Source organism: Scomber scombrus, chromosome 14 (assembly GCF_963691925.1).
Source record: "Scomber scombrus chromosome 14, fScoSco1.1, whole genome shotgun sequence".
Taxonomy (NCBI): domain Eukaryota; kingdom Metazoa; phylum Chordata; class Actinopteri; order Scombriformes; family Scombridae; genus Scomber; species Scomber scombrus.
Window position 1 is genome coordinate 19947405 of NC_084983.1, and position 27969 is coordinate 19975373.

Here is a 27969-nt window from a genome sequence, read left to right on the forward strand (position 1 = left end):
GCTTTGGCTAAAAATAATATCAAATTGATTATATAATATTGGTTTAATTGGGAAGCCGTGACTGAAAAGAAACCAAACAATACATTTTTATAGTCCAAAGCAAAGTTTTTGTCGAAATTTTGACGGATAAAGGTAGTTACATTTTTCCAAAAGGATTGCAGATGAGGACATGACCAGAAAAGATGTTGAAAATCTTCTGGAGCCTGTTTACAGAATGAGCAGAGTTCATTAATGTCTTTTTTATATCTTTGCATAAATAAATTGGAGGGATAGATACGATGGATTAGTTTAAGGGATACTTCTTTGATTTTATTTGTGATAAAATATTTGTAGGGGAGGGACCATATGTTTTTCCAGATCAGGTTTGTGAATAAATTATTCCAGTATGAGACAACATTGGGGGTACTGATGTTTTCTTTTTGAAATAATGCACGTACAGTACGGTTGTTTTTTGCTGAGAAGCAGATTCGACCAACTTCAGTCTGTACAGGCTCCAGAGGTAAGGGGTCAGGTAAAAAAAACATTTTTTAGTAACATAATCACACCAGAGGGTATCGCATCAAATACTATTGCATATTCTTTTGGAGGAATAGGAAGTGTATATTTGTTTAGAAATTCTGAATATGATAATAGTGTGCCGTTAGAATTGAAAAGCTGACTAACCAAAATAATGCCGTGGGTGAACCAGTTCTCTAGAAAAAGTGATTTGTGTTTATATTGTATGTCCCTGTTATTCCAAATATAATATCTGTGGGGGGTGAAGTTATGTTTATAAATCAAAAACCAGGAAAGAAGTATCTGTTTATGAAAGTTGGCTAGTTTTATGGGAAGTTTTTCAATATTGTAGGTACAGAGTAACAGAAAAATAAGGCTACCGACTTTGGAAAATATATAGTTGGGAATGAAGTTCCAGATTGAAGTTGGGTTTCTGATGAATTGTTTGATCCAGTTGATTTTGAATGTGTTATTAAGAGTGGAGAAATCTAAAAAATTAAAACCTCCATTCTCATATGAGTTCATTAAACTTGATTTTTTAATGTAATGGATTTTGTTTTTCCACACAAAGTTATAAAGAATGTTGTCAATGGCAGTAGTGGTCTGTTTATTTACTTCCAGAGATATTGCTGTGTATGTAAGCCGGGATAAGCCCTCTGCTTTAGATAAAAGAATTCTGCCCTGAAGGGACAGATCTCTCTGAAACCATGAGTTGAATTTTTTCTGTGTTCTTTCTATAATGTGGGTAAAATTCAGAGAGCATCTGTTGCTTGTGTTTTTGTTGATGGTAATTCCCAAATAGGTGACAGACTCTTTTACAGGTATGTTCGAGATAGATGAAAGAGTATAGTTTTTAAGTGGTAACAGTTCACACGTACTTAAATTCAGGTGAAGTCCGGATGCACTGGAAAAAGCTGAAATTCGGTTAATAGCAACAGAAATTTGTGAGGCATTTTTTAAAAATAAGGAAGTGTCATCTGCTAGTTGACTAATGATGATTTCCTTGCCTGCTATGGATATCCCTTTGATGGGGCTCTGCTTGATGAAGTCAGAGAGCAACTGAGCACATATCAAAAATAAATATGGTGACACAGGACATCCCTGCCTGATTCCACAGCTCAAATCAAAACGTGGGGAAGTACCTGTCTGCATTTTAATTGAACAGTTTGCTTTATTATACATAGTTTCGATTGCTGAACAAAAGTACCTACCAAAACCAAGTTTCTGTAATGCCTGAAACATAAATGTGTGTTCAATGGTATCAAATGCTTTGCGAAAATCCAGAAATAAAATAAAACTGTCATCAGGGCAGTAGTCAGCATAATCAATAAGATCCAGGACAAGTCTTATGTTGTTGGATATGTGTCTGCCCTTCATAAATCCTGTTTGCGTTTCATCAATAATGTAATCCAGTACTGCTTTAAGTCTTTTGGCAAAGATTCCAGCTAAAATTTTATAATCATTATTGAGGAGACAAATAGGTCTCCAGTTATCTATGCGGAGTGGGTCTTTATTGGGCTTTGGGATAAGTGTTAAGAGCCCTTGGTTTAAGGTAGGAGGAAGAGTTTGTTTATGAATGGATTCGGTGAATACACCATGGAGGAAGGGGGCAAGTTTTTCAGCAAATATTTTATAAAATTCAGATGTTAAGCCATCAGTACCAGGAGACTTGTTTAATTTAAGTTGCTGGATAGCAGAACTGACTTCTTCCAAAGTGATTTGCTTGTCACAGATGTCTCTCTGGTCATTATTAATACATTTTAATTGAGAAAGATATCCAAAAAAATCATCTGTAGCGGTTTTATCATATTGTGATTTATATAAATTCTTATAGAACATTAAACAGTGATTGGATACCTTCTGTGGATCATCTGTGACAGTGCCATCAATGTTAAGTTTTCGAATGCAGTTCGCTTTACTGCGTGACTTTTCCAGTCTAAAAAAATATGCTGTGTTTTGTTCTCCTTCCTCCAACCATTGTTTTCTGGATCTTACGCTCCCTCTGCTCTGACTCTGTACATTTCATCTAGTTTGATCTGGTGTTCAATTAATTATTGTTTGTCATCTTCTGTCAGATCTTCAGGCATACACTGAGTGAGAGTAGCAATTTTGGTAACTACTTTTGTTTCTTCCTTATTCTCTTATTAGGATCCATATTCTCTTAGGTATGTTGCTATCTTGAATTTCAGTAGTTCCCAGTTGTTAAGAAAACCTTTATCAATTAAAGCTCTATGCCAGTGAGATTTTATTATGGAGTGAATTTTTTCTACAACAACTTTGTGTTTTAAGACTGAGTTGTTGAGTTTCCAATATGAATTTCGGTGGGTAGTGCTGGCATTTGGTCTAAAATTAATTTGAAGATTTATAGTTTTGTGATCTGTGAGTGGAGTGGGCAAGATGTTAACACAAATATTATTTTCATCTAGACTACTTGACATTAACCAGTAGTCAATTCTAGATCTACAAGTGCTGCAGGGGCTGCATTCTTGTAAGGACGCATTTTAAGGGCGGTTACGTCACAGCGCCGCGCCAAGGCCTGTCCCAATTCGAAGACTCCTCAAACGAATGCTCAAACGCAGCCTCAAAATGCGTCCTTGTTTTCCCTGTTTTTGAGGATGCATCGCTACTATCCTTAGCGGCCTTATATATCCCAAGATCCTTTGCGCGCCGCTGTTCAGTCCCATAGATATCTATAGAACATGACGTTCCATATATATCTATGTGCAGTCCCCCGAAAAGAACAATGGTTGTTATTGTTAATAAATGTTTATGTTTTTATATGGTATTGTTATAAAATAAAAAAATATTGTTAATTGTTACAACTTAACCAGGGTCTTAAACGAACGAAACGAATTATACTAAAAACAATAAAATTCAAAATCATTTAGATTAATAATTAATTAAACACTCAAAAATGTGCTGTGCAAAAGACATTCACGTGTTGCTTCTGCTGCCGCCGTCATCTCCGCTACCAGTTCTGCTTTTATAACACTTAGCTCAGGTGGCTTCATGTGGTCCCCTCGGTATCTTGGGTCAAGCAGTGGTGCTTTGCGCATCATCCACTGGGTGGCAATGATAAATATCCGTTTCCTTTTCTTTTTTTTTTAAGTAGTAGGATGCAGCCCCTGAATTGAGACACATCCACTGTTTATTTTCAATACATGATTAATGATATATTAGTAGGATAAGATGGGTTTGTGTACAGTATCATTTTTTGTCAACATTACTATGTTTTAAAGACAGGAATTACTAAATTATTGTAGATTGTAGTTATATTCTTCAGTAGCATTGTCGGAGAAACTGATTTTATGTCCTTTCACATACCTATGTAATTTATAGTTCAGAGGAATATATTTACCTGAACAAACATTTAATACATGGACCATCCCCCAACAGCCTGCCTTTTTTCTAATGTCTTCAGACCAATTTCTAGTTTTCCTTCTATGTTTCATGTTCAGTGTGATGCACACAGTGGCACAAAATAGCAGAGTGAGTAATTGTCTCCTTTTAAAATGGTTGCATGAGTAATTATAAGATTGAACACACCCATGATACTAATTAAAACACAATAGTCTGCTTAGTAGCACCACAAATCAATTATTTCTTACAACTTATAAAGGGTATCAATAATGTTGTCCAGGCACATTTACAGTCAGGTTTATTAATATGCATTACTATTGTTAAATAAACCAAAAATTAAGTAAATAAAAGTTATTTCTTTTTTTTTTCTTATTACACTATACATCTATAAAAATACCTTGGTAGAGGTAATTTTGTGACATGATATATGTTCAAAAACTAAATCTATTTTAAACTGCAAGCAGTGTCGAAGGGACCTCGCACCCCCCCGGTTTCCCCCCAACTGTAACGCCGTACATGCACGTCGGTGCGTGCGGCAGTGGCAGGGCGGTCAAAACTGGAATGTAGATGTCTTTGCTCCTGTGCCTTTAAGTGAACATTGTGTGATGGGGTTAATGTCTCCACTAGATGGCAAACTAAGACCACAAATGAGTCTGGGTGACTTCTCAGCACAAAGGAATGTGGGTGAAGGGCCAAAAAAGCATCAAGATTGAGCATTTTTGCCTGGATGGCCGACTTCCTGTTGGACTTAGGCTATGGGTCCAAGAGGCTTTTTTGTGCGTTTGCACATGATACATGTGTTTACCAAATTTGGTTTGTCTATGTCGATCTGAGTCGAGGGGCTAGATTTTAAAACATTTCTATGGGGCGCTATTAATCCATTTTTGCGTCGGCCATTTCCACGATCCTTAAAATATCAAATTTTTCGCCGGATCGTACATGATTGCAAGTTTTGGTGAGTTTTGGGGCATGTTTAGGCTGTCAAAAATGCGTAAAACTATAATAATAATAAAAATCATCCAGATTGAACATTTTAGACTGGATGGCCGACTTCCTGTTGGACTTAGGGTATGGGTCCAAAAGGCTTTTTTGTGTGTCTGGACATAATACATAGGCCGTGTCGATTTCATTTGTCTATGTTAATGTGGTAGGCGGGGCTTAAACTTTGAAATCTTCCAGGGGGCGCTGTGGAGTCATCTTCTCACTTAAAAATCCCAAACTTTGTCAGTAGTCAATGTGTGTGACTGTTGACGTATGTGTACAATTTGGTGAGTGTAGGAGTTTGTGAAAATGTACTCAAATTAAAGGGTGCCTGAGTGTGAACCTATGTGGGAAATTTGGTGATTCTGTGAAGACAGGAAAGTTCTCTAAACGCAGAGGGAAAAACGGAAAATTGACGCAGGAAATGCACAATAACCGACTTCCTGTTAGAGCGAAAATTTTGAAAAACATAATTTGGGTGTTTACCCATGAGTGCTATGAGTCCTGTAAATTTCACGAAGATCAGACAGTTTTTGGTCATGACCTGTTGTTAGGGGGCGCTATGGAGACCCCTTGCCACACCCACCCCCAATGATGTTGAAATTGAAACGGCATCACCAGGTGTGACATTTCACGCGCTGCATGTATAAACATCCGACAATGTGTGGAGGTGTTATAAGGAGTTGTTTGGTTATACAAACAAACGACTGCCACGCCCACCTGGTATAACGTAGGTAAAATATCTTGTCAAGTTTACATCATCAAGGTCTGAGGATGATACAGTTAGAATCTGAAGTCTTTGGAGTCAAAACTGTAGGAAGAGTGCGTAAAAGTACGAGGCCTGGAAATGGGGAAAATGGCGGAAAAAATGCACCTCTGATCCAACATGGCCGACTTCCTGTTGGACTTAGGGTATAGGTCCAAGAGGCTTTTTTGTGCGTCTGGTCATGATATATATGAATCCTAAATTTCACTCATGTACGTGTATGTAGAAGGCGGGGCTTCAACTTTTAATGTTCTAGGGGGCGCTGTAGAGTCATCTTGGCACTGAAAAGGTTGCGGTTATACCAAAAAATAATATCCGTCAGTCTTGACGAGTGTGTCCAATTTGGTGTGTTTTAGAGTTTGTCAGTACATACTAAGTGGGAAAAGGCATTAGGGGGCGCTACTGAGCTGTTGGGGCAAAATGTTGGGCAAATGTGGTATCAGATGAAAGAGCTCATGATTTGAAACCTACGTGGCAGGTTTCATGATTCTGTGACCATCGTAGAGTCCTCAAAACAGTGTTGGAAAAATTAAAATCGGTGCACGCCACGCAGCGTGGTCGACTTCCTGTTTGGTAAAAAAATTCCACAAAATTAATTTACCCATGATCCGATGAGAGCTGTGACATATTGAAATTTCATGCAGATCCGAGAGGATTTGTGGTCACATGACCCGACGTGTGGGGGCGCTAGCGAGTCCCCTTACCACGTTTGCGTCCAATCACATTGAATTAAATACATTTTCACCAGCTGTGACGTGTGTGCAGAATTTCATGAGTTTTCATGTATATTCAGGCCACCAAAAATGCGATTCATTTGGCGGCACAAGAGCGAAAATAATAATAAAAGAGAAATATCCTGGCAATAACAATAGGTCCCTCACTGACTGGTCAGTGCTCGGGCCCTAATAATAATAAGAATCTTGGCAACAGCAATAGGTCCCTCACTGACTTGTCAGTGCTCGGGCCCTAATAATAATAAGAATCTTGGCAACAGCAATAGGTCCCTCACTGACTTGTCAGTGCTCGGGCCCTAATAATAATAAGAATCCTGGCAAAAGCAATAGGTCAGTCACTGACTTGTCAGTGCTCGGGCCCTAATAATAATAAGAATCCTGGCAAAAGCAATAGGTCCCTCACTGACTTGTCAGTGCTCGGGCCCTAATAAGAATCTTGGCAAAAGCAATAGGTCCCTCACTGACTGGTCAGTGCTCGGGCCCTAATAAGAATCTTGGCAAAAGCAATAGGTCCCTCACTGACTTGTCAGTGCTCGGGCCCTAATAATAAGAATCTTGGCAAAAGCAATAGGTCCCTCACTGACTGGTCAGTGCTCGGGCCCTAATAATAATAATAAGAATCTTGGCAAAAGCAATAGGTCCCTCACTGACTTGTCAGTGCTCGGGCCCTAATAATAAAAATCCTGGCAAAAGCAATAGGTCCCTCACTGACTGGTCAGTGCTCGGGCCCTAATAAGAATCCTGGCAAAAGCAATAGGTCCCTCACTGACTGGTCAGTGCTCGGGCCCTTATAAGAATCTTGGCAAAAGCAATAGGTCCCTCACTGACTTGTCAGTGCTCGGGCCCTAATTAGCCCAAACTTTTTGGGCAATCTTTATCACTTGTATGAGGGATGTAATGCACAAAAAAATCACCAGGTTGCGCTGTGGTTGCTAGATACAGGCCATCTTAGTGTACAACCAACAAAGAAAAAACACAAAACCAAAATCACTGCTGACATGAGAGATCCTGCTGGAGACATTTTTGAAGTTTAGTTTGATTTTTTTCATCTTGTTCACTCTCAGAGGGTTCACTGAACAGAATGAGTCCCTAACATGTTTTTTAAAAAGTTTTGTACATTTGTAATATTTTTTTTTAAAACATGCTCAACCAAACGGTTGAGATGACCGAATAGGGTAATGCTAAATGCTAATGCTAACCAATGTCAATCACCTAATGTAATGTTAATAACTCTGAAATGCTGTCAGATATCTAAATATGTTGTTGTAAATTGGTTAGACCAATGAATTGGTGTTATTACTATTACAATGCCTTTGCCTTTTTCAACTTAAAAAAATATATAAATCACTTAGATTAGGCCTACATAGTAAGTAATAATAAGTAATGAATTTTAATGACCTCAGCAATTGTGATGCATACAATTGTGATGCAAATAGCTTCATAATTGATTAAAACAAAAACAAAAATTCTCTACTAATAATTTCTCTACCTGCATTCACTTCAAACACAGTATTCCATATACTTTCATACAAATGATGACGAGAGTGTCATCACTAGCTTCATCACAGTGTGGTATGGAAATTGCACTGCTCAGGACAGGAAGGCTCTCCAGCGGGTGATAAAGACCTCCTAGTCCATCTCTGGAACAACCTTCCCATCACTACAGGACATTTACACCACCAGGGTCATCAAGAGGGCCCATAACATCATTAAGGACGACACACACCCACAACACAGCCCCTTTACACTCCTGCCATCAGGGAGACGCTACAGGAGCGTCAAATCAAGGATTACAAACAGTTTCTATCCACAAGCTATCAAGCTTCTGAACAATACAACACACTAAACACTGCACTCCCCACTCTCCAGCATCCCCCACTGACACTATCTGTTTGCACAAGCACAGAGTCACTATACATTAACTGGCACTTCTCTTGATCTTAATTAACTTTTTTTTTTTTTTTTTTTACCTTTTTTTATATTTTAATATATTATTGTTGTTATGTGTTTGTTGTGTGTATGTGTTACTGTTGTGTGTAAGGAGAGCAGCAAAGTAAGAATTTAATTGCATTGTCTGAACATCCGTTTCCCATACCACTTATGGGGGCTGGAGCCAATCCCAGCTCTCATTGTGCGAGCAATAACAGCAAATGAGTTCCTAAAACTTCACTATAGAACATACAATATTGGTACTTAATAAGTAAATTAATGTATGGTATCCATCATTCTTTATTTCACATTGAATATAACAAACTTGTTTGTATTTATAACACAACATATTATTTAATACAATTTGTATGGCCAAACATATCTGAACCCTTAAGTTAATATTTTGAAAATATATTTTGAAAAACCTCAGTGTTTTCACCATGCATATGACAATACATTTCTTTATCTTAAATGTATTTTATGTATCACAAATGCCATTTTTTATGTTTTTGTCCATTTCTAAATGAATCAAATGTACATTTGTTCAGTTTTTAAATTATTTTAATGTCCCCCAATATATATATAAATGTAGCTCAGCAAATAATATGTCAATTTCTTCAATTCCTTTAAATCTGTGGAATTCAAAACCTACAGGTTAACCAACATTCAAAAACAATTATGATCTTAAAAATGCCTTTTATTTCATCTTTAAATTTCTCACTGCTACATAGTGTACTTAAAATGAATTGTTACCCTTAACGGTCAGCTCAACCGTTTGGTAGAGGCCTGTAAAAATTAAAATGTAGGGCCAAAAAAAATAAATCAATGTGTTATGTTGGCATGGCCCCAAACAGGTAGTAAAAGAAAAATAAATATATTTTTAAAATACCATTTTCTTGGTGTGACCTACAAAGGGTTAAACAAATATGTTGATACTACCAATATAGGGAAAATCTATTTTAATAAATATGGCATTTCACAAAAAATGTTTATTGTAGTGGACATAAACTTAATAGACAAAAAATGACTTGACATAATTTATACATTGCAGAGGGGTAAGGGAAAATATTGATGACTTCTTAAAACGTATTTGTGGTAAAAAAAAAAAAAAAAAAGGTCTGAGGGGGTTGATTGCTTTTTGTACCATTTGTTATTTTGTATAGTGGCCCTGAGAAAGCTTGTAATACTTTAGAAATAATTATGAGACTTTAGAAATAAATTGCTGAAAAAGTTATTTTCTTCAGTCAGCGTAAAAATGTACCTTCTACCTCACTCCAACAGACTGCTGTCATTGATTAATGCATTTCTTCATTAGTATATTAACAGTAACTAATAAACACTCAAAGACAGTATAAAACACACATTGCAGAAAACAGTGTTGTTTATTTTTTATTCAAAATAATTATCAGGATAATAGGATAAATGTTCACAGCCACAGAGCAGCTCTGACAGGAAGTCTGACTAAACCGAATCGCCAGCCTGATCAGTGTTTTTGCTGCTACAGGAAAAGCTTCATTTTATTATAAAATGATCATCAACAGATTGTTTTTTTTACATTGACTCTGTGAACAAACATGTGAGCCAGATGGAAAACTGCTTTTGGTGGAGCTCGGATGTATTTTACAGCATTTTAGGAGAGAAATGAGAGAGAAAAGCCGCTGCGCAGTGCTGTCCGCGGCGGTGAACAGGTGATGTTTGTTTGCTCCACAAACAAAATGCAGAGATCATCAGAACTCTAAATGACTTCAATATGAAGACAAACATGTCAGCTATCCGCTGTATTCGCCGTCAGCCTTCAGGACTTGTCCTACACTTATTTTTTTCTTCTTTTCTCACTACTAGAAAACACAAGTGTCAGACATTCACATTGCTCTCAGGAGCCAGCAGCGGGATTGAGTCTCCACGGTTCTCATGGTGTGTTTAAGTGCAGCCTCCTGCCTCAGACTCTCCATTAGTGTACTCAGACTCTGTGTGATTTACGTAGGATCTAAACTCCGAAGAAACAATGGCAGAAGTGGCTCCAGCTCCCGCCGCCACCCCGGCGAAAGCCGCCAAGAAGAAGGCAGCAGCAAAGCCCAAGAAGACCGGCCCCAGCGTCAGCGAGCTGATCGTTAAAACCGTGTCCGCCTCCAAGGAGCGGAGCGGCGTGTCTTTGGCCGCCCTGAAGAAGGCTCTGGCTGCCGGAGGCTACGATGTGGACAAGAACAAGGCCCGCGTCAAGACCGCCGTCAAGAGCCTGGTGACCAAGGGGACTCTGGTCCAGACCAAGGGAACCGGAGCCTCCGGCTCTTTCAAGATGAGCAAGAAGGTGGAGACCAAGCCCAAGAAGGCGCCCGTGAAGAAAGCCGCTCCTAAAGCCAAGAAGCCCGCCGCCAAGAAACCTGCATCGGCTAAGAAGCCTAAGACAGCGGCCAAGAAGGCAGCAGTCGCCAAGAAATCCCCGATGAAGGTGAAGAAGCCCGCAGCGGTCAAGAAAGCAGCCAAGAGCCCCAAGAAGGCCGCCAAGAGCCCCAAGAAAGTGGTCAAAAAGGCTCCCGCAGCCAAGAAAGCTCCCGCAAAGAAGGTGGCCAAGCCCAAAGCCAAGAAGGCAGCACCCAAGAAGAAGTGAGCTGTCATCAGTCTGAAGCCCTCAACCTGAACAAAGGCTCTTTTAAGAGCCACCCACATCTCACTTTAAGAGCATGATCCTAATAATTATGTTATAACAATTCAATATATAGTGTCTCCATATTACCTAGACAAATAGCTTGAGTGTTGACTATTTCAGTCAGTAACGTGAAATTATGTTAAATATAATTAAATATGCACATGCTGATTATTACAGATTTTCTGTCATGTCAGTCAGAGGGAACACTTTTCTTTCTCTCAGTATGTCAAAATGTTGAACATTATATATTTTTTTGTGACTATACTACAACCCACCGTTTTCTAAATCTGCAATTTCAGTAATTTTACTTTTCATTAGTTTTCATCAGAATACTTTTCAGATCCTTTTGAGGGCTGGAGCAAATTTCCAGGTGAATAACTACTAGTAATTATAATTGATGATAAGTAAACATAGCACAAAAAGTAAGGATTTTTAAAAATTATATATAGATTATATATTTGTTGTAACAATGCTTCTTGGCAATAAATATACCGTTGGAAAGCCTGTTTATTTCCCCTTTAAATGGTACCACAATTGTAAGGAACCTTTTGTGGGATGAGCAGCAGAGCTGAGTATGTGGGTTGCACCCATGATTTGCTGGATTGGATGACTGTAGTCTGAAGAAACAAGACATATTGACAAATTATTAATTTATCCATTTAACAAACATGCGCCATGTGTGTATGGAAGAACCATACACAGCCACAACAGCCTGGCACCTCCTCCTCATGCTGGTCACCTGCCTGGTCACACACTGCTGTGAGATGGCATCCCATTCTTCCACCAGCATTTGTCGCAAGTCAGCCAACGTGGTTGTGCTGGTCACTCAAACAGCACGCGCAAGCTGATCCCACAAGTGTTCAATGGGGTTGAGGTCAGGACTGCTGGCAGGCCGTTCCATCCTCTCCACTCCCAAACTCTGGAGGTAGTCTCTGATAAACCCCGCTCTGTGGGGGCGAGCGTTGTCATCTTGGAGGATAGATATGGGATTGACACTTGTTGCAGAATCTCATCTCGATATCTCTCTGCATTGAGATTGCCTCCAATGATGATAAACCTAATTTTACCAGTGAGGGAGATGCTGCCCCACACCATCACACTGCCTCCACCTAAGGTGTCAGTATGATCTGCAGTAAGCAGCTCAAATACAGAATATCCCTCAAGTTGACACTGAACTGTAAATGCAATATAATGTCAAAGCTATTTTACCATGATTAATATTTAATAATCAATGGACATCACAACGATAGTTAATTTGGAAACAAATCAGAACGATTTCCTCTCGATGTGTTTTACAGGGTAGCCCTTCAAACAATTTCTGTTTTCTTGTTGTTCATTCCGACTCATTGGGGGACTGACTTGGAGAAAACAGCAGTCAATATGCTGTGACTCAAACTCAAATAATTGCATGTACAATGAATGCCCCAACTTCAAAAATAGAGACTTTCCAGTTGTGAGGGGGATTTGCAAGCAAGAGTTTTTTTTTCACACTGGACAACAGATACTGCTCTCAGAGAGAAACAAGGAAGGCGAAAAAGATAAAGTGTCTGTCAAAATCACAGTGAAAAAGAGGACAGAGATGACTTTGCAGAACTTACTTGAGCTATTCCAGTTCCAACTTACAAACTTGCTGTGATAAACATATTTTGTGAATTGAAGCTAAATTTATGTAACCTGTGTGTAATTGTCTCTTTGATTTTTAATGTTTTAATGATTTTAAAAAGAGATTGCAAGATGCAAGTTTTATTTTGTTTAGTTTTTTAAAATAATATTACAATCAAATGATAATTTGTAAATACAGAAAAATAAAGAAAAAGTGATTTTGAGAAAACAGAAAAAAAGTATTCATCCTTGTCTTCTCCGTCTCCTGAGACCTTTAGTCTTCATCCCGACTGGTTCCTTCAGAGAACATTACAGTCAGGACCAAAGTGGCGAGCAAATCCCTGAGCCAATTAGAACAGTTTGTTTTTTAATATATTTTTATTGGCAACCTCATAGCACGATTTACCTCAGTAAGATGTTGTTCAGCATTGGCCCATGACTACATGAAACTAAGTAAACCTGGCACAATGAAATTCAATGCATTTTTTGTTTGTTCCTATAGCTCCCTGTCAAACAGTTGTACCAGGTGTACTTAGAGAAACTGATTAATCAAATTTAGAAATGGACAACATAAGGCTGCATATGAAAAAGACAAAAATGGAAATATGAAAAATATCAGTTAAAGGTGGTTGAGGTGCCCACAGGTTGATGCTTTTAATAGTTTGAACAACATAAAACATGAACTACTGTAGGGTTAGGGTCTGGATTGTTATCAGGATTGTGCGCTTGTTGAGGAAGACATTGTTCTCCTCTAATTGTGGGGCTTAATGTTGTTGCTGTTGTTGTTCATTACAGTTTTAATTTCCCAAATGCTCCTCATGCTGCCTATGCTTTTAGAAAATTCACTCATCAAAAGTATAATTTTCCAGATGTAATTTACAGCTGACAGATGCTGTCTGAATCCCAGCCTGATATAACCTAATCAAAGTACTACATGAACTGACATGGAAGGGTATATTTGCTCTTAAAATGAAAATATTTTGGCCTGTAAATCAAAATATTGAGGCAGAAATTAAATCAGTGATTATTTAGTCACCATTTATTGGTTGTATAATCATTGCTTTGTTAAAATCAGTGTGGATCATTGTTATTTATTTATTTATAATTTTTTTTTTTTCCCCCACAGATTAATTGGTTTGTCTCCTGGTGTTTGTGGAGTTCTGTCTCTGTTTGTAAAACTTCAAAATCAATAAAGCTTTAACTTTTTCTCCTTCTTTAAAAAAAAAAAAAGGTTCAAATGAAAAACCTGCCTCGTCTCCAATCCAATTCCTTCAGTTTTGGCATGATTTAATTTTGCACCAGTAGCTTGAGCATACAGATGTTATGACAGATTAAAACATCTATCTCAGCTTGACTTTTTATAACAACAGTGACATGTGCACATGTCCCACACATGTCCAACACCTTCACATGGCTCAGCTGAGAGGAGAAGGGCTTTGTGTAGGTTTCTGTTGTGGTAATATGAGGCCCAAAAATGGCTGTTTGATTATATGGATTTAAGATTTCTAGACCTACTTTTACTTCCTTATCTTTGTGAAGCATCATGAAAAGTGAAAAGTAGATATGTCAAGTGTCCTAAATTCCTCAAACAGAAGCTTTGAAGCCAGCTTTGTTGGTTAAAATGTTTTTGGATAATAATCCTAAAGAAAGACTCACTTTTTTTTAAATTACAGAACATAATTAAAAATGATAGGAAATGCACTTCACATTAAATGCCAAATTATTATTTTTTTCTTTTTACATGATTACATGGCTCAATAACATTGTCACTGCTAGAGAGGGCCTTTTTCTCAAAACTTGAATGAGTCAAATTGAATTTGTGTTCAACCTGAGTTGCTATTGAAAAACAAAGTATTGATATTTCAAGGCAAGGCAAAGGCAAATGTATTTGTAAAGAAAATTTCAACAACAAGGGAGTTCAAAGTGCTTTACATAAAACATAAAATGCATCAAGACAGCATATAAAAGAAAAACATGGCAAAATGAAAATACATTTAAATATGATTAAAAGTGTTGAATTGGAAATAAAATTAAGCTAAAATAGAGTAAGACAGATACAAACAGGAGAATAAAAAAGTAACAGTAGAGTGTATAATATTAACCCTAAAATTGTGCTTTTATAAAAAAGGAGTGACAACCAGAAAATACTTCAGCCGTGATTTATAAAGAACCAAGAGTTATATCTGACCTGCAGTCTTCCAGGAGTTTGTTCCAAATATGTGGAGCATAAAAACTGAACGCTGCTTCTCCATATTTAGTTTTGATTCTGGGGACAGAAAACAGACATGTCAGTGACCACCTGAGAGTTCAGGATGGTTCATAATGTAGCAGCAGATCAGAAATGTATTTTGGCTGTAAACCATTTAAGTGTTAACTTTTATATGACATAAGTTAATTTCTCTCTAGTTTCTTTGCTGACATTTTCTAGACAACATGATACTAATTGCTTTTTCTTCTTCTTTATTGACTGCTTATCAGAACATACATCTCAATCACAAAGAAATTTGCAACACAAGACAATGTAAGGTCACATTTACATTTATTCAGATAAACAAAGAAATAAAGCCAAGGGTAAAGCACAATGACTTTGATAAAAAAAAAGCAGTTAAATAAAAAAAAAACATTAAAAGACCAGCTAAGGTGTTGCCTGTGTAAATCTTTTAATGCCATTAAGCACAGCAGGACAGAAGGGGTTTCTGTTGGAGTATAAATTATGTCATGTCTTCATTAGTAAATCTGAAGCCATGATTTAAAAGTTGTATTTAGTAAATGAAATGCTGAATGTTTTGGATCTTTCGTGAATTTAATAGATGAATTATATAATATAGTATGTACATTTATACTATATTTTCCTCTGTTACAGAGTTCAGGAGTCTGGGATAAACTGAAAGCTGTTTGCTGAGACACAACAGCTCTAACAGAAAGTCTTCTTACAGATATCAGACTTTTTTTTTTTTATTGCCTCTCTGCCTTCATTATAGATTATGCCTTCTCCAGTCACCCCAGCAGCACATTGATACAGTGTTTGTTATATTTTAGATACTGAGTGTACAGTCTCAGTCATGTTGTGTTCATTTACAATAGATGCTTAACAAAATATCAAGTGATATTTGGTGTCTCTGTGCCTCCATTAATGCATACTCTGAATTTTTCAAGCAGAGTGTTTCTTGGCCTCCATGTCTGACCATGGTTTAATTTCAGAAATTGTTTTGTTTGTTGCACAAACTGCATTAACAGCTGCTGCAGCCATCATCCTCTCAAAGTTTCTTCTCTTACTGATGAACATGTTCATTGATATTGAGGGGCTTTTAGAGTGACCGCTTATGGTTAATTATAAGAGTATAAAGGGTGGTATATGAGCTTCATCCATGTGTGCACCTTTTGAAACTGATTGTGATTTCTAAAGGTAAAAAATGCTTGTGCAGTTATGTAAGTCTAATGTGTTGGTTCATGCATGTGTGCATATACTTTTGAACAGACAGACAGACGAAATTACTGAAGAGATTCAAAATGTAATTCAGATAAAATGATAAATCTTACACTTATTTTCTTTGTGTTCTTCTCTCATCCGGAGCCAGGAGTCAGCTGATGAGGAGGCGGGGTTTAGTTTGAATTTATTATCCAATAGCAAGATGAGCTGCAGCGCACGCTCCTCCTGGCCTGGACCAATGAGCGGCGCCGTGACTCCGGCAGATCCTTTATAAAGCTGCAGTTCATCACACAGCGGTATCCTTTGTTTTTCTGTTGAAACAGAAGGTTGATTGAAAAAAAATGGCAAGAACCAAGCAGACCGCTCGTAAGTCCACCGGAGGCAAAGCCCCCAGGAAGCAGCTGGCCACCAAGGCTGCCCGAAAGAGCGCCCCGGCCACCGGCGGAGTGAAAAAGCCCCATCGTTACAGGCCCGGTACCGTGGCTCTCAGAGAGATCCGTCGTTACCAGAAATCCACCGAGCTGCTGATCCGCAAGCTGCCCTTCCAGCGCCTGGTCAGGGAGATCGCTCAGGACTTCAAGACCGATCTGCGCTTCCAGAGCTCAGCTGTCATGGCTCTGCAGGAGGCTAGCGAGGCTTACCTGGTCGGCCTGTTCGAGGACACCAACCTGTGCGCCATCCACGCCAAGAGGGTCACCATCATGCCCAAAGACATCCAGCTGGCCCGCCGCATCCGTGGAGAGAGAGCTTAAACTGTCTGCTACTTTAAAAACACAACAAAGGCTCTTTTAAGAGCCACCAACTCTCAGTAAAAAGCAATATCTCTTCACTAGTGATGGGAAGTTTGGCCCTTTTGACTCCCGAACGGCTCTTAATTTAGTATCTTTTGTAGCCCTAGATTTTACATTGTGTAAAATCAGTTTTTTTTATGAGACGCCTTATAACTGCATAATTTTGTGCAGCTGTTACAAAATATGATCCTATATCCTCACATGGCTGCCATATCAAAATAAAGTTCCGCCGTGGTAAGCAAGGAGCTGGCTCAGTACAAAGCATCGGCTCTCAGAGACGCACCTTTTGCACATGACATCACTACAATACTTTAAAAGCACAGCAGTCAATATCTTAAATGTGTGAAAAGTTCCATTGATTGTGGTTTGATTCAACGATATTTATACCCATTTTATCTTGTATTCATTTTTTATAGTATTGTTGGACATGAGGAATAATAGCTGGAGCTATTGTGGGTTCTAATAAAACTAAACATTTTTTACAGTACATATACAACTGACAGACATTAGGATGTGAGCTGTTTATGAGTAGTGGGTGGCTCTTAAAAGAGCCGTTGTGTTGTTGAAGACCCGGGCCTCAAATTTACTTCTTAGCGGGTTTCTCGGTCTTCTTGGGCAGCAGCACAGCCTGGATGTTGGGCAGCACACCACCCTGAGCGATGGTCACTCCACCCAGCAGCTTGTTGAGCTCCTCGTCGTTGCGGACAGCCAGCTGCAGGTGACGGGGGATGATCCTGGTCTTCTTGTTGTCTCTGGCAGCGTTTCCAGCCAACTCCAGGATCTCAGCGGTCAGGTACTCCAGCACAGCCGCCAGATAGACGGGGGCACCGGCACCGACACGCTGGGCGTAGTTGCCCTTCCTCAGATGCCTGTGGACACGACCAACGGGGAACTGGAGCCCGGCTCTGGAGGAGCGGGTCTTTGCCTTTGCTCTTGCCTTACCAGCGCCTTTACCACGTCCAGACATGTTTATTTATTTTCTTGTAATCAAAAGAGAATAAAATTTTCACCGTAAGACCCGGCTTTATATGGCAACCAGCCCTCGCTCATTGGTCAGAGTGAGCGGTAACTACGATCCCCCAATCAGAGAAGAGCTTGTGTCTGTTTCCGGTTTTTACTACAAGGCTTCCGCTTTGAAGGGGGTTTTCATAATAAAACGTGACATTTCAGCGTAATACTTTCAATCTTTTTTTTTTTAATGAATTCATTTATTTTAAATACAACCTTTAGAAGTGATAAAGTATATCACACGTAGGCCTACACATGCCAAGATATAATGTATTGAAAAATATATAGTGTGAAAAATATATACTGTGATAAGAAATATCTATTTTTAAAAAGAAATAGGCCACCAGTGCTGCTAATGAGGAGGTTTAGAACAAAGTCTGAAGGTGAAATGTCCAGCACAGACAGTGACTACAGCTGATATCAGTCCAATCTAGAGGTCGATCCTTCCCAGAGACTCTGGTTGCGGTCTCACTGTAGGTTTCTGAGGCTTTAGCTGATCAGACAGAAAAATATTAATAATTGCATTTTTATTCCAGAAATTCTGTTATCCCAACATTCAACTCTCCTACTTGTGACACTTCACACTGCATTAAAAAGGCTTTCTGAGTTTTAGTGAATCATCTTACCACTGACATTGAGGAGGCATCTGTCAGAGTTCTAACCATGATCTGTATACACTTCACACACATACAGTCCTGAGTTTGGACACATGAAATCTGATTTGTCCTTCTCTGAGGGCGTCTTTCTCACTCTGAACTTGTCCTGCAAACTGTTCATCCTGACACTCTGGGACCTCAACACCCTCATGTACATGATACAGGACTGGGTCACTGTGATCAATGAATAGTTGACAGATCATGTTAACCCTCCTCCAGTGTTTGGAGCTCCACCCTTTATTTATTTTAAAAACAATAAATCATCACCAAATATCATTTAACACTTTTTAAATGTTGAAACAATGTCTCAGAGTAATGGTTAACATAAGTAACTATCATTTACAAAGTTTTCATTGGCTCAAAAATATGGCCCAGAGCCTCTCAGACAGAAACTCGCCTAGTCAGTCACCTATTCATTGTGTTCACAGAGTAAAATGAGAACAAGGCACAAATAAAGCTTTATATATGGGGTCTGTGAGAAGATATAATACATTGTTTAGACTGTAAGGTATAGTTGAAGTGCAGGGATGGACACATAAGCATTAGAAAGAGACACAGACAGGGGACAAATTAAAGGAAAACCTGAATAAATGAGTGTAGAACCAGTACAATCAAGCAATTAACATCCAACCATGCTCTGTGATATGTATAAAAATGCTGAGTAGGCCCAGGTGATTCTTTTTTATCAAGATGGCAAGACTCACAGAGGCTCCTCAACTGGCTGGTGTTTCAATAGGAACAGTGATTAAAATGACATCTACATTTAGATCTATGGGAAAGACATTAGTAAATAGTTGATGCTCATGCATTCGTGCAATATGTAAGAAAAAACAGAAGAGCAATGGTTTGGGTCTACCTGTCCCGTTAGAGGGAAGGGTCACTGGAAATCAATACAAAGTTGTTGTGAGTGATCACCTTTATTCTATGATGAAACATTTCTATCCTGATGGGAGTGGTTTCTTCCAGGATAACAATGGAAGAAACTGAATGGTTTGATGAGTAAGAAAATCATGTAGGTGGGGGTTGGGGGGAATGGATGAAAGGGTCGGGGTGGATGTTTAGGGGGTGAGGTTGTGGCTTTGGATGTTTGGGTGAGTGGGTGTGTGTTTATGGATGTTTTCCACCTGATGGATGAACATAGCCTTACCCATTAATTTTTGACCAGGAACACTAAAGATGTAACAATGTTTACCAAACCACTCAAAATTCAGTGAATGTGCTGATCAACAACTGTATATGTTCAAATGCCTAATGTGGAGGATATCATAAGGCCATGAGGCATTCCAATGAAAAACAACATTTTTAAGAATGATGAAAGTTGAAAATCGGTCATATTTGACCCGAACACTGGAGGAGGGTCAATGGGGATGGTAAATGTATATAAAATTAAAAAATAAAAAATAGAATTTGAAGTCAGAAAACAGCTTCTTTCTGTATTGATAGTGAACTGAAGGTGGAAACTAACCACAGACAGAAAGTCAGAGTCGAGGTTTGATGCTGTAGATTTTCCTTCACACACCTATGATGACTGAACTTTGACCCCATGTGTTCATGACTCCTCTCCTCAGTCTCCTCTCACAGGGTGAAGATGATCTGCAAGATGCTTCTGCTAATCAGCCTGACCTCCTGTGTCTCTGGTTAGTTTACAACTTTGTAGAAATGTCACTAACTAAAAATAATAAAATACATTTTCAGCCTCACTAACAGATTTTATGGTCTTCATCTTTAATCTGTGAGTGAAAATGTTTGCCAGATTAAAGGTGGTAAAAATCCTTTATTGCAAATAGGGATGTTTTTTTTATTCAATTATTGCTCCTTTTTTATCTGTTATTGTATCATGCATCACCTTTTCTATACTGCAGCATCTTTGAAGTCTTTAGTTTTGCAGCCTCAGTTCTCAGCTTGTCTGGTCCTCTCTTGCCCCTTTGTCTCCTGAATAGGAGCATTTGAAGTGAAGGTGACTAAGACCTCTTATCCACTTTATTGTGGTATATTGTTACTTATAATATTTTTTCTTCATATTTGCTTTAGCAACATAGGTTTCCCACTATAGTAAAGCCCCATTTATTTCTAGATGTGCATTGAAACTGTGAAATTATGTTTCCTCCAATCTTTTGCATCTCTTGCTCCCACAAGACCAAATGTAAGCATTTATTTAGCGGTAGGTGCCTGTGGGTTGTCAGTGATGCAGCGCTCCTGCTGCTGTAACAGAGGTTATGTAATCCAGTTTCTCTGCCATCATCCTTTTGATAATCCTGCAGTCATCTGCTGGTTATAACAGAGGATGAGCGGTGTTTGTTGCACATGTCCATTAGATGTTTTTATCTCTTTCTTGTGAATCTTGTTCCCTTCTCACATCTCACTATAGCCGAATGCTTTCTTTACAGTATGTTAATTTGTAGAAACGACCTAAAATGAAACCTCTTCTTAAACCCTGCCAGTTCAATATTACCAATGCATACGATGACAAGTACTGTTTAAACTAGGGCTGCAACTAAACTTTATTTTAATTATAGGATAATCTGCTGTTTCTTTTCTCAATTTGAAATTGGGAGTGAAAAATCAGTTTACAGTCACATAAAACGAAAATAAACAGGAAAATCTCACAACTTAAAAGTAGGAATGAGGGAATTGTTGACCATTTACAGATGAAGCTTCTATCTAATGTGTCTCTTGCAAAGCTTGTCATTGTTACAAGTTAGTTTGATTGTAAAGGCACAAGTGGATAAAAACTCAAAGTTTACCATACAGTCAGAAGAAAAGTGTATTTACTTCTTACATATTAAATGTAACTGTTATTTCTTTCACAAGTCCTTTATAGTTATTTAATTTAGCTAAACTTGTTTAAAAAGACAAAAAGTCAAAAGGAAAAGTGAAAGCATCCTCTTCTCTGAAGTCAGTAAAACAAGGATCTGCTCCGTCTCTACTTTATTTTACATTATTTAATTTTAGATGTTTTATATCTCACTTACATTGGTCTCAATTTTTGTCTTTGTAGTTTCTTTATGTTGTCACTTATTCTGTCTTATTATCAGCTTGTCAATCAACTGTGAAGCTCTTTTAACTACTTTAAACACCTTGAAAGTTGCTATATAAATGAAGCCTGATTGACTGATTCATATTAACCCTTATATGGTATTCGTTTTTTTGTTACACAGGGAGTCCTGCTGGGTCTGGTGGACCCATTGCATTTTGAGGCTTTTAATTCAACATAATCAAACCTTTTTTTGTTAAAATACTCAGCAGATCTTTACTTCATCCCAATTGCAAGTAATATAAACAGCACATATGTTAAATTGGTTCCCTTTACCTTTGTTAAATCACATTTATGAATAGAAATGTCGCTCGTTTTTTTTTTAGTTTAAAAAAAAAAATGCAACAAAATAAGAAAATACATCATAAAGCAGGCATAACTAGAAAATAATCAACACTTACATGTACAAATTAAGGAAGTTTTTCCAAAACTAGTGTTTTATTTGAATTTTATTAGAAATTTAACCTAACATCTGTCTGAACAACACATTAGCCCCATTGAAAACGGCCATTTTCATACCAGACTATACCATACAAAAGGTGCAGAGTTTCACCGTGTGTGCATTGCAAATGTAATTCTTGCACTGGGTGCATGTATATTGACTTTTTCTGTCCATCTTGGGTCCACACACTTCACAGCACTTCTTTTTGTTGCTGGCCACAATCTAGAATAATGAAAAGCTTCTGAGCTGTGTTGAAGCGTACCTCGACTTGCTTCCCCGAAGTTCGTTGATGCAGAAAAAGAGTACTTAGAAGACCAAAGTTTGTTCAGAAAATCACCCGTTTATTACGCAATCTGCAGAGTGCGGAGATCTCATCAATCACAGAGTACAACAGCACTTCTCCTTACACCAGAGAGATCTGACCAAACAGTTCCTTCATATTTCTTATACACATCTTCGCTATTCCCCACCCACATATCTTGTTTACCATGTAAGGCGTTTAGCCTTGGATGTTGCACCACTGTCTTATCAGTCCCGATGAGGTAATGACCGTACCACACACACACACACACACACACACACACACACACACACACACACACACACACACACACTAATGTTTCCTATTTTTCACCTCTTTTGGTAATGCACTGTATCTTCCTTTTTTTAGTCACGTTGCACATCCTGTTCTTACACTTGTTAATACCAATGATTATATAAATATAACAAAATGTGTTTAGCATGAAGCAAGCTTATGTGGCATCACTCTATAGTAAATAACATTCCTTCACAGCTGGCTGATGCTCATCCTCCTCTTCCAACTCAGTGTCAGACTCTGAATTTTCAGAGATGTGATCCTCACACTGTGAAACTTCATCCTCTGCATCACCATTTAAACCTTCTCTCTCTTCCAAAATCAATTGTAAGGCAGCCTGAACAGAGAATCTTGATAAGTTGCGGTATGGAACCACGCTGACACAGCTATTCATAGTGTCAGGTCCCCAAGATTAGTTCCCGCAAGACAGAGGGTGAAATGTGTGGGAATGTGGGTGCAGATAGTGTTGGGTACTCCAATTTTGCAACAATTTTGCAACCTGTTCCCGCACTCTCCTTCGCTCTCTCTCTCACACACACACACACACACACACACACACACACACACACACACACACACACACACACACACACACACACACACACACACACACACACATACACACACACACACACACACACACACACACACACACACACACACACACACACACACACACACACACACACACACATGCCCAGAGAGGAGGAAAAAGGAAGGGAAAATGAGGGTGCACAGGATCTTTTACACACTTTCAATAGACCCGGGTCCAGTGGGTGGGTGCACCTGTTCCCGCACTCTCCTTCGCTCTCTCTCTCTCTCTCTCTCTCTCTCTCTCTTTCTCACACACACACACACACACACACACACACACACACACACATGCCCAGAGAGGAGGAAAAAGGAAGGGAAAATGAGGGTGCACAGGATCTTTTACACACTTTCAATAGACCCGGGTCCAGTGGGTGGGTGCACCTGTTCCCGCACTCTCCTTCGCTCTCTCTCTCTCTCTCTCTCTCTCTCTCTCTCTTTCTCACACACACACACACACACACACACACACACACACACACACACACACACACACACACACACACACACACACACACAGGCCCAGAGAGGAGGAAAAAGGAAGGGAAAATGAGGGTGCACAAGATCTTTTACACACTTTCACTAGACCCGGGTCCAGTGGACCCGAAGACCCTGTATGTAATACAAATGTGTAGGCGGGGTATACGGGGGGGGGGTCATCGAAAAACATTTCTGATTCATGTACCTCACAGAAAATGAGCCAAGGCCAATGAATCTTAGTTTGAAAAAATTCTCTGTACTCTGTACGGCTTCGGAGGTTAAATCTGACCCACTGATACTGAAACACAAAGGCTCTTTTAAGAGCCACCCACTTCCTCTGAGAGTTATCCTTTTGTGCTACTAAGCTACATATTTGAACATTAACTTGAATATGCGTACACTCCTCAACGCCTTCTATCAAAACGTAACTAACTTACTGTAAAGAAAAGGCAGGGTCTATGCCTCTGCTCAGCTGCCTGTAAACTCACTGTAAAATCTTTATTGTTACATATCATGTACTGTGAATTTCCATACATATTTTTGGACCCCAGGAAGAATGACTGCAGCTAATGGGAATTCTTATAAACTAAACACCAGTAACAAATGTCATGGCTTCTTCAATCTCCAATATGATTCTGGACAGACCAATGTGATCCTTAAGTTCATTTTCCCCAGTTGTATTGAAACCTGCAGTCAGATCAAGTAGGTTAATACAAATGTAAGTGGACATGATTATCATCAAGTTTAAAGAGCCTCATAGCTCAGTGTAAAAGCTTTCATGGATGAGTTCACTTGAATTAATTAAGTAATTTTTTCTGATTATATTATTACATATTGTAGGTAAACATCAGTGATTCAGATTTGTTGTGTGTATTTTAATAAACTGTTCAACTATTTATTCTAAATCTTAAGTAATGTCTGTAGTAATTATTAAGGGATAACGGGGAGCAGAGTGGAGTTTGTAATAAAATGTATATATTATATCACATTCATCATGGTTATCTCTGGATCAGTCTGAGCAGCCGTTGATTTTTATCATGTGATGAAAGAGTTGTTATATATGTGTCCAGAGTGAGATCAGACAGATTAACTGTTTCATTACAAACGCCCACAAATTCAACTGAGGGTATTATTCCTTGATTTTCTGCCTGACTGTTTCTGTACTGTTCTCTCTATGTGTTTTACTTCCAAAGTCTTAACATAGATAAACAGCCAGCCAAACTCCTTTTCAAGAGCCAGGAAGTGAGCGTGCTTGCTCCTTTATTGACTTTGTACACAGCAGATAAGTCAGGATGACAGCACTGAATTGGACTGAAACTAGAAAAGAAAGATACAAAAAATGACTTGATGGACTGCTATGTAAATAACAGGTAAGTATTAACTGTTCAATGTTAACATTGTAACCTACTTAGTATACAACAGGTAAGTATGAAGACCAAACATTAACGCAGACTACGAAATCAGGTAATTAACAGGTAAGTATATGATGGTAGAGTTGTCTTACAGGCTATAACACATTACGCTGCTACTTTCATACAAACTTAGAAAAAATGTCAGTAAACTCATCAATATTAATTAATATAAATTGTTCAACATGTAAAGAATGTGTAACACTTACAGCCATTGCTTTCTGATGGATACACACAAAGGATTATTGCACCACAGGAAGAGATACCGAACCAATCTCGTTGTTACACCTGTGTACAATGACAATAAAGGATATTCTATTCTATTCTATTACTTTGAACCAACCATGAGATGCCATCATGTCTTCTCACTGTTTACAATGTTACTTCCTGCTTCCTGTTTCTAGGTGGATTTCAAAAATAAAAGCTCCACAATATATGTGCAATAATACAAACGTTTCAACAGTCAACTTAAGTGTCTTTTGAACATATAAAACATATTCAGGGCAGAACAGTCTCTGTAAAGTCACAAGGGTATTCTCATTTGTATTTTTATGAGCAAGATTAAAAATGAATTGTATATCCAGAGATCTCAACTACAATTAACAGGAAACAACTACTGTACCAGTGCATCGCACATGCCTGTTTCTGCCAGTTAATATGTGCAACATGAACATCAAATACAAATATTTATCTTGTGATCATGAGGACTAAATTGTATTAAATAATACGTCCTGTAACTATGAACCTTTTTAATGGTTAATATGGGTTGGGTGATACATGCCACTGTCATATGTTATTATGTTTTATATATGTATTTAACTTCAGTGTAAGGAGTTAGCAGAACATAAACGTGATTTTGGATTGTAAACAGCTCTGCTGCTCAAAAAGCTTCAACACAGCAGCTGTTACAGTAACCCATGCCTCTGAAGAGCAAGCCATCCAAAATATAGCAATAGCAAAGTATGACTGACCTATAATGAAAGCTATATTAGTGAAATGTGTACATAAAAAAACAGTTCACACTTATTACACAATGGTGTGTTTCACATTTATAATAAGAAATGTTGATCACTATGTAAATGTATAGTAGAGTCTTTCTCATGAAAACAATTTTCAAATAAAAATTAATGGACACCTCAGTTCACAGGAACTTTATAGATCTGTTTCTTTGGATGAGAAGTAACACAGTATTTGGAAGTAAGTTAATTTTGTAATTCCCCACAAATGCACAACATATAGTGTTATATTTCCATTGAGATATGTAAGCAATGAAAAATATAGACACTACAGAGGCTAATTGTCCTTAAATTGGCTGTGAAATTAAAGACACAATTGCTAAAATGACTTAACGGTTTAATTGTTATACTTGCTAATTGCTATACTATGAACTTTTTCTTTCACATGGTGAATCCAAAGTAAACATGAAAGGAAAACTTTCAGTTTTTTTATTTCATTATTTCATCTTAAAATACAGCAGAATACACACACAAATAAAAAAATATTGTAACTGAAATACTTTTTGAAATCCAGACCATATTACTGTGCTGTTATTTATTTGTCAGTGTTCCTGTTTATTACAAATAAAAAATATAAATAAGAAGTGTAACACACAAGTAACATTGACTGCAGATACAATTGTTGTTGATTATGGATATTAAAATAATAATCCTCATGATAACAGAAGAAATGTTCACAGCCACACAGCAGCTCCGACAAGTCTGACTAAACCGAATCGTCAGCCTGATCAGTGTGTTTGCTGCTACCAGAAAAGCTTCATTTTATTACAAAATTATAATCAACAGATGGTTGTTTTAACTTTGACTCTGTGAACAAACATGTAAGCCAGTTGGAAAACTACTTTTGGTGAAGCTCGGATGTATTTTACAGCACTTTAGGAGAGAAATGAGAGAGAAAAACCGCTTCGCAGTGCTGTCCGCGGCGGTGAACAGGTGATGTTTGTTTGCTCCACAAACAAAATGCAGAGATCATCAGAACTCTACATGACTTCAATAGGAAGACAAACATGTCCGCTATCCGCTGTCTTTGCGGTCAGCCTTCAGGACTTGTCCTACACTTATTTTTTCCCTCTTTTCTCACTACTAGAAAACACAAGTGTCAGACATTCACACTGCTCTCAGGAGCCAGCAGCGGGATTGAGTCTCCACGGTTCTCATGGTGTGTTTAAGTGCAGCCTCCTGCCTCAGACTCTCCATTAGTGTACTCAGACTCTGTGTGATTTACGTAGGATCTAAACTCCGAAGAAACAATGGCAGAAGTGGCTCCAGCTCCCGCCGCCACCCCGGCGAAAGCCGCCAAGAAGAAGGCAGCAGCAAAGCCCAAGAAGACCGGCCCCAGCGTCAGCGAGCTCATCGTTAAAACCGTGTCCGCCTCCAAGGAGCGGAGCGGCGTGTCTTTGGCCGCCCTGAAGAAGGCTCTGGCTGCCGGAGGCTACGATGTGGACAAGAACAAGGCCCGCGTCAAGACCGCCGTCAAGAGCCTGGTGACCAAGGGGACTCTGGTCCAGACCAAGGGAACCGGAGCCTCCGGCTCTTTCAAGATGAGCAAGAAGGTGGAGACCAAGCCCAAGAAGGCGCCCGTGAAGAAAGCCGCTCCTAAAGCCAAGAAGCCCGCCGCCAAGAAACCCGCAGCGGCTAAGAAGCCCAAGACAGCGGCCAAGAAGGCAGCAGTCGCCAAGAAATCCCCGAAGAAGGTGAAGAAGCCCGCAGCGGTCAAGAAAGCAGCCAAGAGCCCCAAGAAGGCCGCCAAGAGCCCCAAGAAAGTGGTCAAAAAGGCTCCCGCAGCCAAGAAAGCTCCCGCAAAGAAGGTGGCCAAGCCCAAAGCCAAGAAGGCAGCACCCAAGAAGAAGTGAGCTGTCATCAGTCTGAAGCCCTCAACCTGAACAAAGGCTCTTTTAAGAGCCACCCACATCTCACCTTAAAAGCATGATCCTAATTACAATGTGTTGCAACCATGTAGTGTTTTCTGTTAATATAATAGATACAATTGTGCAATGTCATTT

General features: G+C 38.8%; 3 protein-coding genes across 5 annotated transcripts; 2 read left to right on the forward strand and 1 right to left on the reverse strand.

Moving 5' to 3' along the window:
- Positions 1–10265: 10265 nt before the first annotated feature.
- LOC133994382 (histone H1-like) lies at positions 10266–27878 on the forward strand. 3 transcript variants are annotated; one of them, XM_062433628.1, is made up of 2 exons: positions 10266–10828; positions 27757–27841. In XM_062433628.1, the coding sequence occupies exons 1-2, from the start codon at positions 10271–10273 to the stop codon at positions 27817–27819; spliced, it is 621 nt and encodes a 206-aa protein (XP_062289612.1). In that variant the 5' UTR covers positions 10266–10270; the 3' UTR covers positions 27820–27841. The 3 variants fall into 3 exon arrangements, with proteins under 3 accessions (XP_062289612.1, XP_062289610.1, XP_062289611.1); XM_062433626.1 differs by having other exon boundaries at positions 10271–10783; positions 27697–27878; XM_062433627.1 differs by lacking the exon at positions 27757–27841 and having other exon boundaries at positions 10271–10783; positions 10826–10895.
- On the forward strand, positions 16286–16696 carry LOC133994386 (histone H3). Its single transcript, XM_062433634.1, has one exon. The coding sequence runs from the start codon at positions 16286–16288 to the stop codon at positions 16694–16696; it is 411 nt and encodes a 136-aa protein (XP_062289618.1).
- LOC133994388 (late histone H2A.L3) lies at positions 17319–17702 on the reverse strand. Its single transcript, XM_062433636.1, has one exon. The coding sequence runs from the start codon at positions 17700–17702 to the stop codon at positions 17319–17321; it is 384 nt and encodes a 127-aa protein (XP_062289620.1).
- Positions 27879–27969: the final 91 nt, after the last annotated feature.

Bases quoted from the DNA above. Each gene is read 5' to 3' on its own strand.
- LOC133994382 (XM_062433626.1), top strand. From the start codon at position 10,271: ATGGCAGAAGTGGCTCCAGCTCCCGCCGCCACCCCGGCGAAAGCCGCC. The intron at 10,784-27,696 runs GTGGTCAAAAAG...AAAGCAGCCAAG, and splicing joins CCGCCAAGAGCCCCAAGAAA to AGCCCCAAGAAGGCCGCCAA.
- LOC133994386 (XM_062433634.1), top strand. From the start codon at position 16,286: ATGGCAAGAACCAAGCAGACCGCTCGTAAGTCCACCGGAGGCAAAGCC.
- LOC133994388 (XM_062433636.1), bottom strand. From the start codon at position 17,702: ATGTCTGGACGTGGTAAAGGCGCTGGTAAGGCAAGAGCAAAGGCAAAG.